Source organism: Lactuca saligna, chromosome 4 (genome assembly GCF_052625555.1).
Source record: "Lactuca saligna cultivar CGN05327 chromosome 4, ASM5262555v1, whole genome shotgun sequence".
In the NCBI taxonomy this organism is placed as follows: domain Eukaryota; kingdom Viridiplantae; phylum Streptophyta; class Magnoliopsida; order Asterales; family Asteraceae; genus Lactuca; species Lactuca saligna.
In genome coordinates this window covers 229,470,871-229,489,245 of record NC_136420.1, presented here as the reverse complement: position 1 = coordinate 229,489,245, position 18,375 = coordinate 229,470,871, and the positions used below count along the sequence as shown (strand labels likewise).

General features: G+C 39.0%; 1 protein-coding gene across 1 annotated transcript; it reads left to right on the top strand.

Moving 5' to 3' along the window:
* The first annotated feature begins 573 nt into the window (after nt 1-573).
* On the top strand, nt 574-2,328 carry LOC145039038 (cytochrome P450 81Q32-like). The gene is made up of 2 exons (XM_078987186.1): nt 574-1,543; nt 1,621-2,328. The coding sequence occupies exons 1-2, from the start codon at nt 665-667 to the stop codon at nt 2,233-2,235; spliced, it is 1,494 nt and encodes a 497-aa protein (XP_078843312.1). The 5' UTR covers nt 574-664; the 3' UTR covers nt 2,236-2,328.
* Nucleotides 2,329-18,375: the final 16,047 nt, after the last annotated feature.

Genomic DNA, 18,375 nt, shown 5'->3' with positions numbered 1-18,375 from the left:
ATATCCTTTTATGTAATTTTATATATTTCAGCTAGCTTTTCAGCTAGTTTTACCAAACGTTATTTTTTATCAGCTAGTTTTTCAGCTATCAACTAGCTTTTCAGCCATCAGCTAGCTTTTCAGCTAACAACTAGCTTTTCAGTTAGTCCGCCAAACATAACCTAAAGATACTATTTTTACAAATTTGTCAAGTTTAAACGGTTATTCTGTTGTTATGTAATTTAATATTTTTTAATGATAAAAGTGGTCATAAATAGAAAGTAAATGGTCATATTTATATGAAATGAAAGTATTTTCTATAAATAAAATCGGTTTAATGATGATAGAAAGTTATTTCCTAACGAAGGTATATCACAACGAATATATATTATGTTGGATTCGATGAATATAGTCAATATATCATGTTAGATTCGATAGATATATTCCTTGACATGGGTTTGAATATAATTAATAATAAGATATTACATTTATAATAATTAATATTCTTATTATGTTAAGGATTAGAAATCATTGTAATAATTAAATATATTCAAAGATATGTAAATTTATGTTAGTGAAAACGATAAAAGCATAAGACCCTATCAATGAATCCCAGGTAATTTATATATTTAGCATCACAACCAAAATCTAGTCCATCCAAACTCGTTTCTCGGTATCATCGATCATGGACTCTTTCTTCATCGCCGTCGCATTACTTGTCGCTGCATTTCTCTTCGCTTCCCAATTCCGCCGCAAGTCCTCTAACCTTCCCCCTACTCTCTTTCCAACTCTCCCTGTTATCGGCCACCTCCACCTCTTGAAAAAACCACTGCACCGGACCTTCGCCACAATCTCCGCCAAACATGGCCCGATTCTCCTCCTCCGATATGGATCTCGCCGCGTCCTGTTGGTCTCCTCCCCTTCCGCCGCCGAAGAATGTTTGACTAAGAACGACGTTATTTTTGCCAACCGCCCTCGGATGCTCGCTGGCAAGATTTTTGGTTCCAACTACACCAGCCTCGGCTGGTCATCATACGGCGACCACTGGCGCAACCTTCGCCGGATCTCCACCATCGAGATCTTCTCCTCTCACCGCCTCAACGACTTCCATGACATACGCGCCGACGAAGGAAGGCTCCTGATACTTAAACTCATATCTCAATCTTCTTCCCCGGTGAACTTTACATTGGTATTCCACGAGTTGATGCTCAACTTGATAATGAGGATGATATCCGGGAAAAGGTATTGCGGCGGAGATATGGAAGAGGAAGGGAAACGGTTTCAGGAGATAATCAAAGAGACAGTTCTATTGGAGGATACTTCCAATTTAGGGGATCATTTGCCCATTATGAAATGGTTTGGAATGAAAGGGCTAGAAAAGGAGATGATTGTATTACAGAAAAAGAGAGATGCTTTCTTCCAAGGGTTGATTGAGCAACTTCGAAAAGAGGAAGGTGCTGAACCGGAAAACAAGAAGAAGAACACAATGATTGAAGTCCTCTTGCAGCTACAAAAAAATGACCCTGGGTACTACACCGATGAACTTATTAAAAGCTTTTGCGTTGTAAGATTTCTAATTCCCTACATTTTAATTAATCTTTTACGAAATCGTTTACACTAACTACTGTTCTTGATGATTAGAACCTATTAACAGCTGGAACTGATACATCTGCGTCGACCATGGGATGGGCTCTTTCCCTCCTGCTCAACCATCCTCATGTTTTAAAGAAGGCGCAGAATCATATCGACAGCCATGTAGGAAAAACCCGTCTTGTTGATGAATCAGACATGAGCAGCTTACCTTACATTCGTTGTATTATCAACGAGACTTTACGAATGTACCCGGTAGTCCCACTGCTGGTACCTCACGAGTCCTCGGACGATTGTATGGTCGGAGGCTATGACATCCCACGAGGGACGATGCTACTCATCAACCAATGGGCCATGCATCATGACCCGAAGCTCTGGAGTGACCCCGAAAGGTTTTACCCAGAAAGGTTCGAAGGCACAAAAGATGGGTATAGCTTCATGCCATTTGGGTCTGGAAGGAGAAGTTGTCCAGGAGAAGGTTTGGCGATGCGTATGGTTGGGTTGGCGTTAGGGTTGCTAATACAGTGTTTTGATTGGGAAAGGATTAGTGATGAAATGGTTGATATGAGTGAAGGCTCTGGGCTCACCATGCCCAAGGCTCAACCTTTGGTAGCCAAGTGTAGACCACGTCTGATTACTCAGAATTTATTAGGTCTAAACATGTAAAACTATGGAAGGGAACAGCTCTGAAGCATTTATGAATTTAGAATAAATATTGATAATTTGAGTGAAATAACATGTTCTGTGCTATTTAGATTATATAGCGTGCGAGACATCTAATAACGTTTCACTATTTCAAAATATATATTGTGCATTGACTGATTTAGATTTTTTTAACTAGGTAATTTGGTGATACACAATGGTTCTTGTTGCACACCCGTCAATAATTTGGGAAAATACAAATTGGAGAAGTTTGTTCACCTGTTTGGCCAAGCTTTGGTCGCGGCCTCACGACATTAGTTGAAACAACTTATAGCCTCATAACAATTAGTTGAAAAATAAAATAGACAAATTGCAAAAATGGTCCGTGGTATGCATTTCGAAACCACGATTTTTTAGGATTGTTAGAACTTTTGGCCTAGTTTGATTGTGGTTTTGGTTGTTTGAAAAACTGAAAAGATTAAAATGCTTTTCTTTTATATATTTTTATATTTTTTCTATTTAATTTAATGTTTTATTATTAATAAACATTGGGTCCATCCTCTCTCTCTTCTCGTCTTCTTCCTCAAGAACAAACATGGAGTGTGTGTTGTTTAAAAGAAACCAAGAAATAATGAGTAACTCTTTCTCTTCGTCTTCTTCCTCAAGAATTAAGGTACTTTTCGGTCATTTTCGTCGAGGGTTCTCACCGATTCCGGTGTTTTGTCGAGGTACGATCGGGATCAGACAGCAAGCTCTCTTCCTCCTTCAATCAATGTGGATGAAGATGTATGTAGTGTGTACTCTTCACTCAATATCTCCCCCACCACTCACCTCCACAGCTCCAAGCTCCTACCCGAGAATCCCCACTGCGAATTTTGCAGTTTTGGATCTCCGATCGGCATCGGCGAGAGTTCTGTTTACCTATTTCGGAGCGATAATGGTTTAAGAGGTGTAAACGCCGATAACAGTAATCGGCTACAGTTGCTCCTCCTAATACTGCAGATTTGTTACATGCTAGTGGAAATGGAGAACAAAAGCGTTCAGTGGTGGCTGCGAATTGCAAGCAGCGGTGGGAGGGGGGAATCATAGAGTGCAGCTGGCGGTGTTGATCGGTTCAAGGGCGATGAAATCACAAGTAACACATGGGACAATAACGAATATGAATCATTTGTTCTTCAAATCATTTCTAAAAAAAACAAAAATCGATTCTGGAAATCGATTTGTGCATATGAGTTCATCCCCTAAAGCTAATTTGTTTTTGTGTGTGTGTGTGTTTTAACTTTTGAAATCAAGTTCTAGAAACGAAATACAAAATCGGTTTCATAAATGAAATGCAAAATCGATTTCAAAAACGAATATAGGTGTGCATCTAACACTTTTGGTCTTGAGTTCTTGAATTACAAAACCAATTTCAACTGTGTGTTCTTTTTAAGAAGACGAGAGAGAGAAAGTGGATCCTTCTTATTTTTTTTAATTACTAAAATAAATAAATTAGTAATAGATTTAAGAAGAAATGAAAGAAAAATGAAAAATAAATACCCTAAGGGTATTACAGTCATTTCACTATTCAGGGAGACCAAAAACACAACAAAACTAGCTCAAGAGAACCACGAAATAAAAAAAATCGAGGTTTTGACTAAAACCCTAAAAAAAATACATACCATAGGGATCATTTTGCAATTCCTTCTATTTTTTTTCAAGTTTAGTTGTGATACCCATGTATTACAATAGTTAATTTAAAAGAAAATTAAATATAAAGATCAAATATTTAAGAACTTTGAATTTATAAGAAAATTTAAAGAATAATAATAAATTATTATAATTGAAATGTTTTTATCTTTTAAATTTAAACAAATAATTTAAATAAATAAAAAAACTAATGAACATTAATTCGTAAATTTTGAAATTAAAAGGTAAGTTCATTAATGAAATTGATATTTATTTATTACTATATTTATTGCAACTATTACATTAAAATATTAACATGTGAAAAGAAAATAGTTAATTCAAAATAACCGCAAAATGATATTTGACAATTTGAATGAAAATGTGAAATGTGGAAAAAAAAATCTTCATTTATTAAAGTAGATATCCCCTTACCCAATTAAATTGTGACATGTGTAACATTTAATGTTTATTCAATAAAATTTAATAATATTTTAAAATATTAACATGACACATGTTGCAACCACTTGAAACCCCTTACAAGTGATATCACACCATATATTCTATTGAAGGGTGCAATTCATCTCCTTTCTCCAAGTGATATTTTATATTTTTTAGATCAATTATTGTACATGAGTAAGTGTTCGTAATCCCCTTTGTTAGTGCAATATGCATGATATCATCTCTCCTTGTGGATGTATACAACTTTTTTGGTCATGGAACCACATCAAATATACATTCTTGATTGTTTGTTGTGTTTATTAGATGTTATTTTAACATTTTATTTGTTCATTTTGTTTGTTGGGTTAACCCTCCTTTGAGGGACCAAGGGTTTTGAGTATTTTTGTTTATAATGTCTCATTAATAATAAAAAATTGGTAGTTTACTTTTCGGTTTCAACATATTATTTTCCTTTACAAATGTATCACAATATATATGTTTCATTTGGAGTTCATTTTGGGCATTCCATTTCATTTTAGGGTTTGTTGTGCACACCAAATGTTCGATAAAATGTCCCGACTCAAATAATTTCACCATATGTTAAAGGCTCATATATTCTATCGAGCGCCTCTTTTCTAATTGACAAGTGGAATAAGGATGATGATGTTGATAAATGGAAATGGAATATGAAGGCAATGTTGTTCGAAGGAGCTTTATCGATATACATTGCCATAAGAACTTCGCGAAATGAAACTGTCACACCCCCAAACCTGAACGGCGGAAACGTTCGGGGGCGGATGACTTCATGTGGTAGCGTAACAAGTGAATACATAGTAAATAAAGCAATACAACCATCATATATATATAATTGAAAGTTTACAATTGTCAAAAGTTTACATGTTCAAAATCAATTACAAATATGATGTCAAAATATGAGATTTAAACTGGCGCCGCAGCATCTCTTCATCAAAAGCATAATGATACCTGTAGTTACTGAATCCCTGGGACATACAAGTAATTCTGAACGAGTAGATCAGCATTTAAGCTGGTGAGTTTCATAAGTATTTAATGAAAATGTTTGTATGAAACGAAATATCTTGTCCTTGTTTGTTTGTGTTTAGAAAATCCTATATTTTCTACTAGTATAAAAGTAGTCTTCCTTCCAGACCAAAGTTTGTTTCCAAAATGTTTGTAAGTGTAAAAGTAACCAATATGTTTGAAAACCTCATAAATCAATGTATTTTTAATACCTCCTGTGAGCTTTATAACTACTATTGACTCGGATTGCCTATACACAACGTTCTTCAGGCGTTGGAATGTTATGACGTTTGTCACCCAAACGGTGGACTGTAGCTAACAGTCAGGGCGCGGGTTGTCAAGCCCGTATAGATCTATACACAAACACCATGCTCCCCCTCCAAGGGATTCTGGTATATAATACAAGACTTGAAATGTGTACTTGAACGTACGTGAAGTAAATGTCTCACAGAACCGTAGTATAAAAACAGATTTACGTGTTGAAATGTTCGTTTGTTATTGTACATAAAAATGATTTCTCGAAAATCGTGTTTCTAGTATGTAAAAGTTAGCAATATCTTCATAAAACTATACATTTTATAGTTTTCTAAAAGTGTGTCTCGTTTGTTTTTAGAATATCTAGAAAAGAATCACTTGTTATGAAAGCATAGATTTTTGTAACGTCTAAGATAGACACCACATACTTTAAATCTAAGAAAATGTTTAGTTTATACATGCATTACAAGCATTTATAGTTTTTAAAGATAGAATGCTATTGTAATATATTTTTGTATACGGGAGTTCCCTATAAAGTTTGTAAATCACACATGATTCCACTTAATAAAAGTGTATAATAATCTTTATATATAACACCCGATAGTAGTTGTGTGTTTTACTTGTATTCCCCCCCCCCCCCTAGAAAGCATATAAAAGCGTTTAGAATATTTAAAAGGGTAAATTAAGGGGTATGAACTCACTTGAAATTTTGAAGATAGCGAGATGGAAAAACCAGGCAGAGTTTCGTCTCGGGAAACGGATTTTCCTCGGGATTCTCGGGAATCTCGGGAGTAAAATCGACCTTCGGGACTTGCACAAAATGACCAGGGCTTCGGGGTAGTGCGGTCATGGAAAACGAGGTAAAACGCAAGAAAAGTGAGAGAGAATGAGCAAATTTTCCGGGAACCCTCGCATCCTATTTATAGGAGGCTGGAACTGCCTCCGTACGCGGGGCGTACGCGTACGTCACGCATGACCGAGTCCTCGATTGCCTCGCACTTCGGATGGGACGGGGGGGTAGGCTTGCATAGGGGCGACGTGGACGATCCGAGGTCGTGGCCTCGAGTACGCGGGGTGTACGTGCGTGACTCAGACTTTGGATAATACTGAAGTTTTCAATAAAAATTATATATAAATTATTTACCAAACTTCAAAAATTCATATCTCCTTCATACGAACTCCGTTTTTGACGTTCTTTATATCCCCGCGAAGGTGAGACTACGATCTACAACTTTCGTTTAGATTCTGTTGGCAAATTCCGAATTTATTTTCATTATTTATTTATTAAAATGACGTGATTAAGGAATTTTTTAAAAAATTCATAACTTCTTTATCTGACGTCGGTTTTTGCCAGACTTTTTACCGCTGAACAACCATCATCGAGACCCTTCGATTCTCGTTTAGGTCATTCCGGCCAAAAGTTGCTCGATCTCTGCTTCGAGTTTTCAGTTGACTATTGCTAAGCCGAATTTGGAAAAATCTTAACTTCAATATACGAAGTCGGGTTTGGGCATTCTTTTTACGTACGATCCCGGTTTAATGATATAAAACATAGTAGGTAGTTAAATAGAAACTTTTTGGACATTTTATTACCAACGTTTATTTTGATTAACTCAAAAATGGTTACAATACTTAACCTATCAGGCCATTACAAAGAGTTGAAATATCGGGTTGTCACAGAAACAATGGGCTATAAGTATATTACAATATGTATTGTGAGAAAATGTTATAAGCCAAGTTAGCCGAGAAAAGATCATGGACAGGGCATTAATAATGAAGAATCATACTACGGTATTTGAAGATTTAGTTATGCGTTCTATGGGCATGGGTTTAAAATTCGAGGAGAAACTATTAGTCCTAATCATCAAAAGTTTTCCTAATTTTATTCAACATAAAACACCCCATTTACCCTTACTAACATTTTTTTAGAAAATAATTAATTTTTTCTTTTTAATTAAAATAAAGCCATTGAGAATCCTAACCATTCAATTTTAAAATCTATGCATTCATATAATAGTTATGATTCACATTTAATCCAAACCACACACACACACACACACACATATATATATATATATATATATATATATATATATATATATATATATATTCATATGTTTTCTACATCTATTGTGTGTTTGTATGGACCGATCCAAATTTTAAAAAAAAGTTAATTATATCAATAAGGGTATTTTAGAGATTTTGTATTCTCAGTTAACCAAAGCATTTAATTGAAATCGTATAATTAAGGAAAGAAAATAAATATATGACCTAATCTCTCTCTTATATCAAGATAGTTTCTTCTTCTTTGCATCACACCACAAAATAAAAAGAAATCAAACGACATGTAGGTTGCTCCACAAGAGGCATCATAAGAATCCACAATCGACACCACCCCCCTTCCTTAAGGTTACAGGCAGCACTGTCTTCTTTGCCCGAAACAACAATCAAACCCAAAAATAAATGACAAACCTAAAAGAATCGATTGGTGTTTCCAAGATAGAAATTACAAACGAAGTTGCCTCCACCGTTATTCCTTATTTATAATCATCATTCTTGACTTCTTAAACCACCAACCATGAGAATACATGAGACCTTCTCGTCAATCTCACTCGGAAACCATACCTAAAGGCATCACCGGGGAGATCAAGACAAGCCTCAATTGTCGACCCATCTCTTTCGTTCTTGATTTTTTAGTCATCATTGTTAACTTGGTAAGTGTAACATACATGTTCAGTTATCGTGTTATGTAATTTTAATATTGAATAATATAATGAAATATTATATGAATTTGAGCGTTGAGTTCTAACAATATAGTTTTTACAAGAATTAAAGTAAAACTATGCTTAAAATCGTTCAGAAAGTGATGGGAAATCGTATAAGATTCCATTCAAATGTCAGTTACTGAAATTAACGAAAATATAAAGTTGAAAATAACTAAAATTATATTATTGAAAGTTGTAAAGAATCTCGTTAGAAACATTTAGGAGAAACCCTCATCTAAATCTAAGTTATAACAAAGAAGTTATGACTTACTGAAGTTTCGCGACAGAACCAGCACGACACCATAAAGTGTAAAAAGTGAATTTTCGATAAAATGCTTTTTTAGCATATATTATCTAAATGAAAGTCTTATTATTCGTTAAACCAAGAATTTTCATAAAAAGAACATCTAAATCTGACTTCGTATGAGGAAGTTATGATTTTTTCTAAGATTCGGTATAATAGTAGACAGCTAAAAAACTCAAAATAAAGATCAAGTGATGTTTAGCCGACATAACCTAAACGAGAATAGAGTGTCTTGTCAATAGTAGTATAACGGTAAAAAGACAAACAAAAACAGACGTCGGATGAAGAAGTTATGAAATATTAACGGATTTTTATGTCCCGGTGTGTTACAAATATATTATTAAAAATAAAGTCAAAATTTGTCGACGGAGTATAAACAAAAGTTGTAGAGCATAATCTCACATACGCGTGAATATAAAGAACATCAAAAACGGAGCTCGTACGCGAATGTTATGAATTTTTGAAGTTTGGAAATTCTGAGTACGCCCAGCGTACTCGTGCTCACGGTACGAGATTGGCCACGTCGCCTATTCCTCACATTCGACACGTATCAAGCAGGTTTGACACGTCTGATGCCATGCAACAGGGTATGCCCAACGTACTCAGTTGTACACCTAGCGTAGTGGCTATTAGAGCAGTACGCCCACCGTACTCATAATTTACGCCCAACGTAATGTGAGTTTCAGCCACTATAAATAGAAAGCAAAGCCTTTGGATTTTTGTTTAGAAAATATATTCCCTCTCAATGTCTACTCTCTTTTAAGCTACTTATAACCCCTAAAGTCTCGGTATCATCCCCGACACCCGAAGCAAGTCCTGACGTTCCGAAGCTCCCGAGAAAATCATATTTTCTAGTCGAAACTTTGCCCAAGTAAGGCTGGTTTTCAACTAAAATCTCCGGTTTCGTCACATAAAGTCATATTTAGAGTCGAAGTGTTGCCTAAATTATCATTTATCCATTCGGAAATTTCACGGTGAGTTCAATATATGGACAATTGTATGTTATGTGTTATATATTCACTATACTTTTCTGTGTTATATCGGATTTATGCATTTAGCCATGTAGAGCATGACTCGTATAACTTCTGGTAATGGCTTTGTACCTTTAGGCATGTCGAGCATGACTCGTATAACTTCTGGTATAGGCATAAGGCTATGTAGGGATGAAAGCATGTATATGTTAGCAAAATGATAATCCGAAAATGTATTTTCTGTGCCATTTGGGTTGAAGATTTATAACACTGAAAGTGACTGAATAAAGCTTGAGTCTTTGGGCCCTCTAGACCTTGTGAGGTCCAGATCTAAAGTCTAGACCTAGAAAGGGACTCCATGTACTCATATCTCAATAAAAGGTTATAGAAGGCCCTAATCATCAAAACATGAGATCTAATCACCACAAGGAGAAAGGTGGGAACTTTTTATCTTCTCCAGAAGCTCTTGGATGAAATAACACTAATCCACTGTCCCCCTTCTTGTTCCTTGATGATTCCTTCCCTCCTCTTCAAAAGATATGTACCACAAGACCCTAAAATTAGCTACTTTCACACTCTCTAGCTCCAAAAGGACGTTAGGTTTTACTCTCACTGAAGGTAAGCCACAAGTGAGGCTATAAGTTCCCTTATATAGGCCCTAACCCCGGAAATTAGGGTTTCTCTGCTCAGTACCTACTCGGAAAGTCAGCTCTCTAACTCGTCGAGTCCACTCATTAATTCCATGTGGGCAACCTGACCTGACTCGACGAGTTGTACTCATAACTCGTCAAGTCACTCCATGAATCTCATAGATAAACACACATTAATGCATCCGAAATTCTGGATGTTACAATTCCCCCCCACTTGAGTTAGACTTCTCCCTTGAAATCGCTTCTTCAACATCACATAGATCGCACCCAACAACCCAAAAAGTACCACCGAAAGGATCTCATATGACATAATTAAGTTCCTCCATTGACACTTGAAACAAAATAGTAGCTTCCAAACTCGGAAGAGGACATATCCTTCTATCGTTACGATACCCCTTCTGACTCTCTAGAATCTGAAAACTCTAGTGGCATGTCTCACTGCTAGGCTGCCCTCTCAAGCTATCACCATGTCATTCATCCCTCGAATAACAGATCTTGAAAACTTATTGCCCCTCTGATTCTCCATTGACACTTGAAACAAAATAGGAACTCCCAAACTCGGAAGAGGACATATCTTTCTGCCGTTATGATACCCCTTCTGACTCTCCAGAATCTGAAAACTCTAGTGGCATGTCTCACTGCCAGGCCGCCCTCTCAAGCTATCACCATGTCATTCACCCCTTGAATAATAGACCTTGAAAACTTATTGCCCCTCTGATTCTCTCGTTGCGACTGCTAGAAACAAGTCCAAGCCCAAAAATTTGCCACCGATCACTCATACCAAACATACTAAGCGGTCCATATCATATTCTAATGAGCGAAAGTATCCACATCTCACCATGGACTCATCCATTATACTGCTATCAGAACCCAACTGATGAATGAGCTCTCAACACCCTATCCTCAGACACAAGAAAATGGTCATGCTCTCTCAGAAGTGTCCTATGACATCTAAAATCATAAGCCACAACTTCCTCTCCAATATCCCTTTCAACATTGAGTACCAGGTCAAATCCCGACCCCACAGTTGAACCTCCAATGGTTACCCATTACATGCCCCAAAACATCTCACTGATTTCCATCTCACAACCACTATCTCGGCCCATTGTGGCACACAAGTCAGGAAGTTCACTTTACCCCAAACGGATACGACAATCCTAACTAAAATTGTCTCACCCTCGACCTATGTTGTCTATTACTCATTAGTTACATGCCCCTCGCGATCATCCCATACAACGAATTGAACCACTCAGGTCTAAGACATCAGATGACACCCAATACCCCTCAAAATGAAACCCATCTCTAAATCCGAAATATCATTCGCCTGTTCAATTCATCACCCAAGCCAAACTCAAACTCAAGCGTTTGGTCTGATACAGAATTTGAACCTCTCGACCCAATAAATCACTCAATTCATGACCCATGACCTGCAACCCACACGTACACCACTTCTCCAATTACCTTCGGTCGCGATAACCATAACTTAACTCAGCACATAACGATTCCCGACAAATATGGAGACCCCAGTCTCGCCCTTGGTTCGACCACCAAGATCCTATAGACTCGAATGATGAGGCTACTCAAGCCTAGGAACTCCCCTAATTCAAGCCATGACTAGTGAATACTATGGCTCCCTGTAGATTCACAACACTTCGCGCTCGCTGCTTGGTGAATACTACGACTCCCTGTAGTATCACAACACCCTCTCACTGACTGGTGAATACTACGGCTCCCCGCAGTATCACAACACTCTCTCGATGACTGGGGAATACTACGGCTCCCCACAGTATCACAACATCCACTCGCTGACTAGTGAATACTACGGCTCCCTGCAATATCACAACACCTTCTCGCTAACTGGTGAATACTAGGCTCCCAGCAATATCACAACATCCTCTTGCTGATTGGTAAATACTACGGATCCCTGTAGGATCATAACACCCTCTTGCTGACTCATGCCCTGCGGACCAACATAGATAGGTGCATAGACTTACCCAAATTATGTATCGTTATTCCTGACGACAACCGTCATAACAAAACACTTTTCCTTGTTGCAAACCACAATCATAAATAATCTTGCTTGATGTCAATTAGTCGAAGGGCTCCCACTGGAATCGTAGTTATGTGATACACAACGTGCCATCTCATAACCCAAGTCTCATAATGATCTGAAATTCAAGGCACTATACTCGGATACCTCGGTACACCATCACAGACCTCACGCTGTCTTGCCTCAGCCACTAATATCCTATTTACATCGTTATACTCAGATATAGCCACACATCCTTTCAGAATCTCAAAACTGATCCTCTTCTCACATCACTTGTAACTTCGGAGTACCCCAACTCTCAACTGAAGCACAGAGAAATCGTCAATGACACAGAACACGTTAACAACCATCCGAAACTCCCTGTTCTGTTGCTCAAAACCCATGCAAGACTACACATACCAACCCTGAAGTTGGCTGCCCAATCAACATCTACTCTATCCAGAGTGCATATAACAACCCATACATAGAACCATAAATTCTCAACCGTTAAAACTATCCTTACGAGCCACCCACCTCAAATTTACCATTACAACCTCGAAGAATTCTCAACCACCACAAGCTCTCTGCCCGACGTCCGCCTGGCGTGGAGACACTCATCCTTTGCTGAACACATACAACATGCATTATCTTCCTCTACACCTCGCCTCGACCACCAATAACCTTGGTCTCATGTATCTGAACCGTAGGTCGCCATATCCAGTCCTCTAACTGCTTTTGAACAAATCTCTGATACTCTCAATAAAATACTCGATTCTCCCCCACTCAGGGCTCGAACCTTCACCATTTCTCACACCAACAATCTATTCCACATACTGTTCCACCAGGTACCACATAACACTCGGTAATCTTCCCAATAAAGACCAATAAACTCGAAACATCCTGAATCTCAGATAAAGTCCTCGAAAACATCCAAACTTGTCATCCAAAATCTCATAGTGACACATTACATGACATCTCAACTGTCCCATAGTAGCCATAACTCTCAGTTTGAAAATAGTGAACTAGCACACTCCTCATCTTCGACTCCCAAACAACCATCCCATTATAAGAATTATCATGAGAGCAGATATGTAACAACCCGAAAATCCAGGTAAGGTTTATGGCCCTTATGTTTTGAGAGAGTTGACAAATTAGTCCGTTAAAGTTATATGGCGGATTGGTGAGTACGCTGGGTGTACTGAGGTGTATGCCGCGCGTACTCACGCGCTTAAATTGAATGCAGACTAGCTCGAGTATGTTGGGCGCACCCAGGGCTTACGCTGGGCGTAGCGAGCCCTGATGCAAACCCTAATTTCTGGCTTTTACACTATAAAAGGAACATGTAGTCCTTTTCCCTAGGCACCATATCCCCTTGAGTGAGTCCTTAGAGAGCTGAGATCCGTGGTTTAGCTTGTGTGTGTGTTTTGAGCTTGAAGTTATCTTTTCAAGGTGAAGAAGGAGAAGAAGGAGCCATTGTTCGAGCTAGAAGTTGAAGAACAAGTGTAGATCCGAGTTCTACAGTGGTTGGAGATCCTTTCTGAGGTAAAAAGCTCAAAGCTTTCCTTGTTCTTCATAAGTTTTGATTTTTGGACCATTTTTAGGGTTTTTGGTTCAAAGTAGGAGACATTGTGTGCAAAGAGTCTCCATGAGCTTAGATCTGACCTTTTCTAGTGTATATTGTGTTGAGGATTCATAAAAATCCAGTCTTGGACGTGGATCTTGTGTCATGCATGAGTTATAGTCTCATTATGGAAAAAGGAAAGGTGTTTTGAGCACAATGTGACCTTTACAGCCATGCAAAGGCTTAAAGGTTTCAACTTTACGGATTAAGTCACATTAGAGGATTCAGATCTGAAGTTTGGATGCAAGTCTTAACCGATTAAGACCTGAATGAGATGGATAAGGAAACTGGGCATTATGTTGGGCGTAATCCTAGTACGTGCGGCGTAAGGGGTTGCGTACCCCGATTCTGTGAAAGCTCCGGGTATGCCCAACTTACACGTTTGGTACGCGCAGCATAACCTGGAGGGTTGACTTTTGTTGACTTTTAGGGTTTGGTCAACTTTAGTGTAATTGAGCCAAGTAAAGGGTAAAATGGTCTTTTACCTTCCTGAGAGTGATTAGAGGGAATGGTCTAGCCTAGGGAAATGTGTTGATGTTGAGTGTTATTTCATATGATTAGGTGGAGGCTAGATCTTATCCCACGGAGTCCGAGATTTATGAGATTTACAAGTTACCAAGCTACACGAGGTGAGTCTTCTCACTATATGTTACCTAGAGTGGTATTATGTGTTGACCAGAGGATCTTATGTGTTATGTATGATATTATGTGCTATGTGATATATGTATGTTGTATGATTTTATAGACCGGGATGGAGGGCCCAACGAGCTATGACCAGACCAGAGGGTCCAACGAGCTACGGGACTAGAGGGTCCCACTAAGACACATCGACCGGAGTGTCATGCTATAGCCTCGAGTGGTGTATGTGTTGTATGCGGTATTTTGGGGAACTCATTAAGCATTTATGCTTACAGTTGTTGTGTTATGTGTTTCAGGTACTAGCGAGGACCGTGGAAAGGCGCCGGTGTGACCCGTACAAACTAGAGGAGGGATTTGATTTTGTGATCTTGGGATATGTTATGTTTTGATAACTATGGTTGAATACTTCTGAGAATATTTTTATATAAATTTGTTTGTTGAAAAATGAATTTTTTTTTTTGAAAATTACGTTGTTACAAGATACCCCACACCCACACTCAATATCTATCATAGATAATGAGTGTCACCACCCCAATATACTCCTCTTGATCACCCGACACTACTGCTAATCATATGCCCTACTATCCTCAAATAGGGTATATCCTTGTCCTTGACCATCACAGTCCCCAATGATGACCCTCTCATGATATAATATTATCTTGCAGCAGACATACTGCCCCGATACTTAGGTGAAAGATTGCAACCAATGCTACCCCACATGGTTTAACTCCAAGCTCAGAAACCGGAAGATCAATATCTCTGTTGCTTCTCACAGAAAATAGCACAACTCTTGTCATAGAAAGTGGCATCTCCATTATCGGGCGATTGCTCAACTCAAACCATAATCCTCCATGAAGCACCATCTCTACTCATCCTTAAGTCTTGCGACACCAACTGTCATCTCACCACAAATCTGTTGGAAACTAACTCAATTTTCCTCTCAAGGTATGCTCCATTGAAACTCGTTCAACATGGCCCTCTCGCTCGACACTCTATCTATAACATCCAAAATTTCAAACAAATTTAAACTTTTTTAAAAACATATCATGTTCATCAAAATATTACAACTTCGTTTTCAAAACATTGTTTATCAGAGTCTTGTCCCCAAAAATAACATAATAGGAGGAGCTGTACGATCACGCCTTGGCCTTGCCGCGATCCCCAGATATACCTGAAACAATAAACTGAAATTGTAAGCTCGAAAGCTTAGTGAGTTACCCCAAAATACCGATACACATACAATTCACATAGCAATATCAACATTAGCATATCATACCAATCCAAAACAGAAAAACATGCAATGGGTCCATAGCGTTACAAGCTGGACTACCCCTGGGCCCTTAGTACGAGTTTGGAATGCTTACCGGGCCCTCAGCTTGTATCTGGAATGCCATCGAGCCCTCAGTACGAGTCTGGAATGCCTACCGGCCCTCAGCTCGTATCTGGAATGCTCTCGAGTCCTCAGTATGAGTCTGGAATGCCTACCGGGCCCTCGGCTCATATCTGGAATACTCTCGGGTTTGTTGGCTATCGCACAGAGCAGTACAACCTCAACCCACCCCACATAACATGTCGATATGTAATGGATAAATGCACATACAGGAAATTCAATCAATATCACAGGCCATCCTACAGATCTACCCGACTAGCATATCAACTGGCATACATTACGAACTCAACTTAGCATATCAATGACTACTAGGATATCAAATCCAATGGGTCGGCCTTGGTGCCTTAGACCCCTTAGTATAGTGAGGATAACTCACCTTGTAGATGTCATCTCGGTAAATAATCATAGCCCATCGATCAGTTGTCAAAGACTCCACCACCTATTACCATAATACGATTATTCTTATAAATCTCTGTCCTCATAGAGTACTCCATAACCCAACTAGTTAACCCTGGTCAAGGTTAAAGTCCTTAGTCAAGGTCAACAGTCCATGTTGACCTTAACTCGTCGAGTACCCCCGGCTTCTCGTCGAGTTCCTCGAAACTTTTACCTACTCATCGAGTCACCGGCGTGACTCGCCGAGTTCCCACGATTCTCGATTGAGGCCCTAGAGCCACTCGTTGTGTTTCTCTTCTAGTAATACGTTGATGCACACGCATCCCTAACTTGGTGGAAACTCATCCGACTCGCCGAGTTGCCCATGCAACTCGTCGACTCTACGACAACCTTCATCGGACTCGCCGAGTTGTTCTACCAACTTGTCGAGTTTATGAATATATTCATCCGACTCGCCGAGTCGTTCTTGCGACTCGCCGAGTTCCTTTAGTCTTTAAGCCATACAGATCCGTTTTAAGCCATGTAACGACTCCGAACCATAGATCCAAGCTTCCAGGGCATGCCTTTCATGTAAACTTGCAAACTTTACGTGTATGCATGGCTAAAAAGGTCCTTAATGTCCAATACTAAGCTTTCAATGGGTTTCATGCACAAGGAAGGCCTCACTCACGTCCAAGATAGGAACTTTATGGATCTAGAACACGGGAATGGTCCAGATCTGAAGTTACAACTTCAGATCTAGCTTATGCTTTGCAATATCACCTTACTTACACCTCAAAAACCCTATATTTCCACTATATGAGATCTAGAAGGGAAAACGGATAATGGTGTCGAATTGGTACCTTCTATGAGTGCTAGCTGAGTAGATTTCGAGTTCCACTCCTCCCTTGCTTCTAGTCCTTTGCTTCTCCAAGTTCTTCCTTCCACAAGTTCTTCTTTCAAGCTTTCAAGGCACCAATGGCACAATACTCGGTTAGGGTTTTCCTTTGAGTTCTATCTGACTGTAAGGAGGCCAAATGGGGCTTAAGCCTCCTTAAATAGAGTGTAGAACCTGGGACTTAGGGTTTCTTTTGCCAGCTCCTACTCGCCGAGTTGCACTCGTGGACTCGCCGAGTCAGTCACTTAAGTTTCAATTCAATCTCACTGCTACTCGACGATTAGGGAAACCAACTCGTCGAGTAGGGCTAAACCAAGAAACTACGATTGGACAATACCTGAGAATCGGGGCGTTACACTATCACATCTGACCTCAGTCTAATTAATCTTAATGGGACAACTGGTAAACCAGAAGCACTAACCGCCACGAATCATGGTACTCGAACCATGATATCTCCTCTCAATCTGCTACTTAGAACCTCTAGAATTCTCCCTGTTTGGAGTATAAGTCCTCTACTTTCAGTTGTACGGTCCCATACTACCTGCCTAATCTACCCATACTTTCCACACGGATTGTTCTAGATTGTCTAAGTAGTTTCTCAACCTCCTCAATCACCAATCACGTCATGCGTGTTCTCTCTCCAGCGAAACACTCTCCTCTATTAGCGTACTCATCTAACTAAGCTCACTCCCTAGGCTCTTCCTAGGTTTTCACACTTCTCTGCCATCAGCTACTGAAGAACTCCCTATGATTCTAGCCATCTACATCCTGAATATCGTCATATTCACTTAGTAGATGACTCCCATCATCGAGAGTTCCACAAAGCACGAAGCAAGCAGTATTTGGGCATCAAATAATCTCTACTGGCACGTAAAACCACTCTAGGTTACAACTTTATTTGCTCTGCTCACACTCAAAAGGTGTCACCGAACTCAAGCAACTCTACCCCACACAGGTATCTAACTACTCTCTCAATAGGATCCTCCAATGCTCATCTAGGTATCTCTCCTAGATTACTCCTCTACTCAAAGCTCTACCTCTTCTTACTAGATACTCTTACCCAACACATACTCAAGGCACATAATAGATAACAACAACTCCTAGGCTAAGGCATCACAAATCA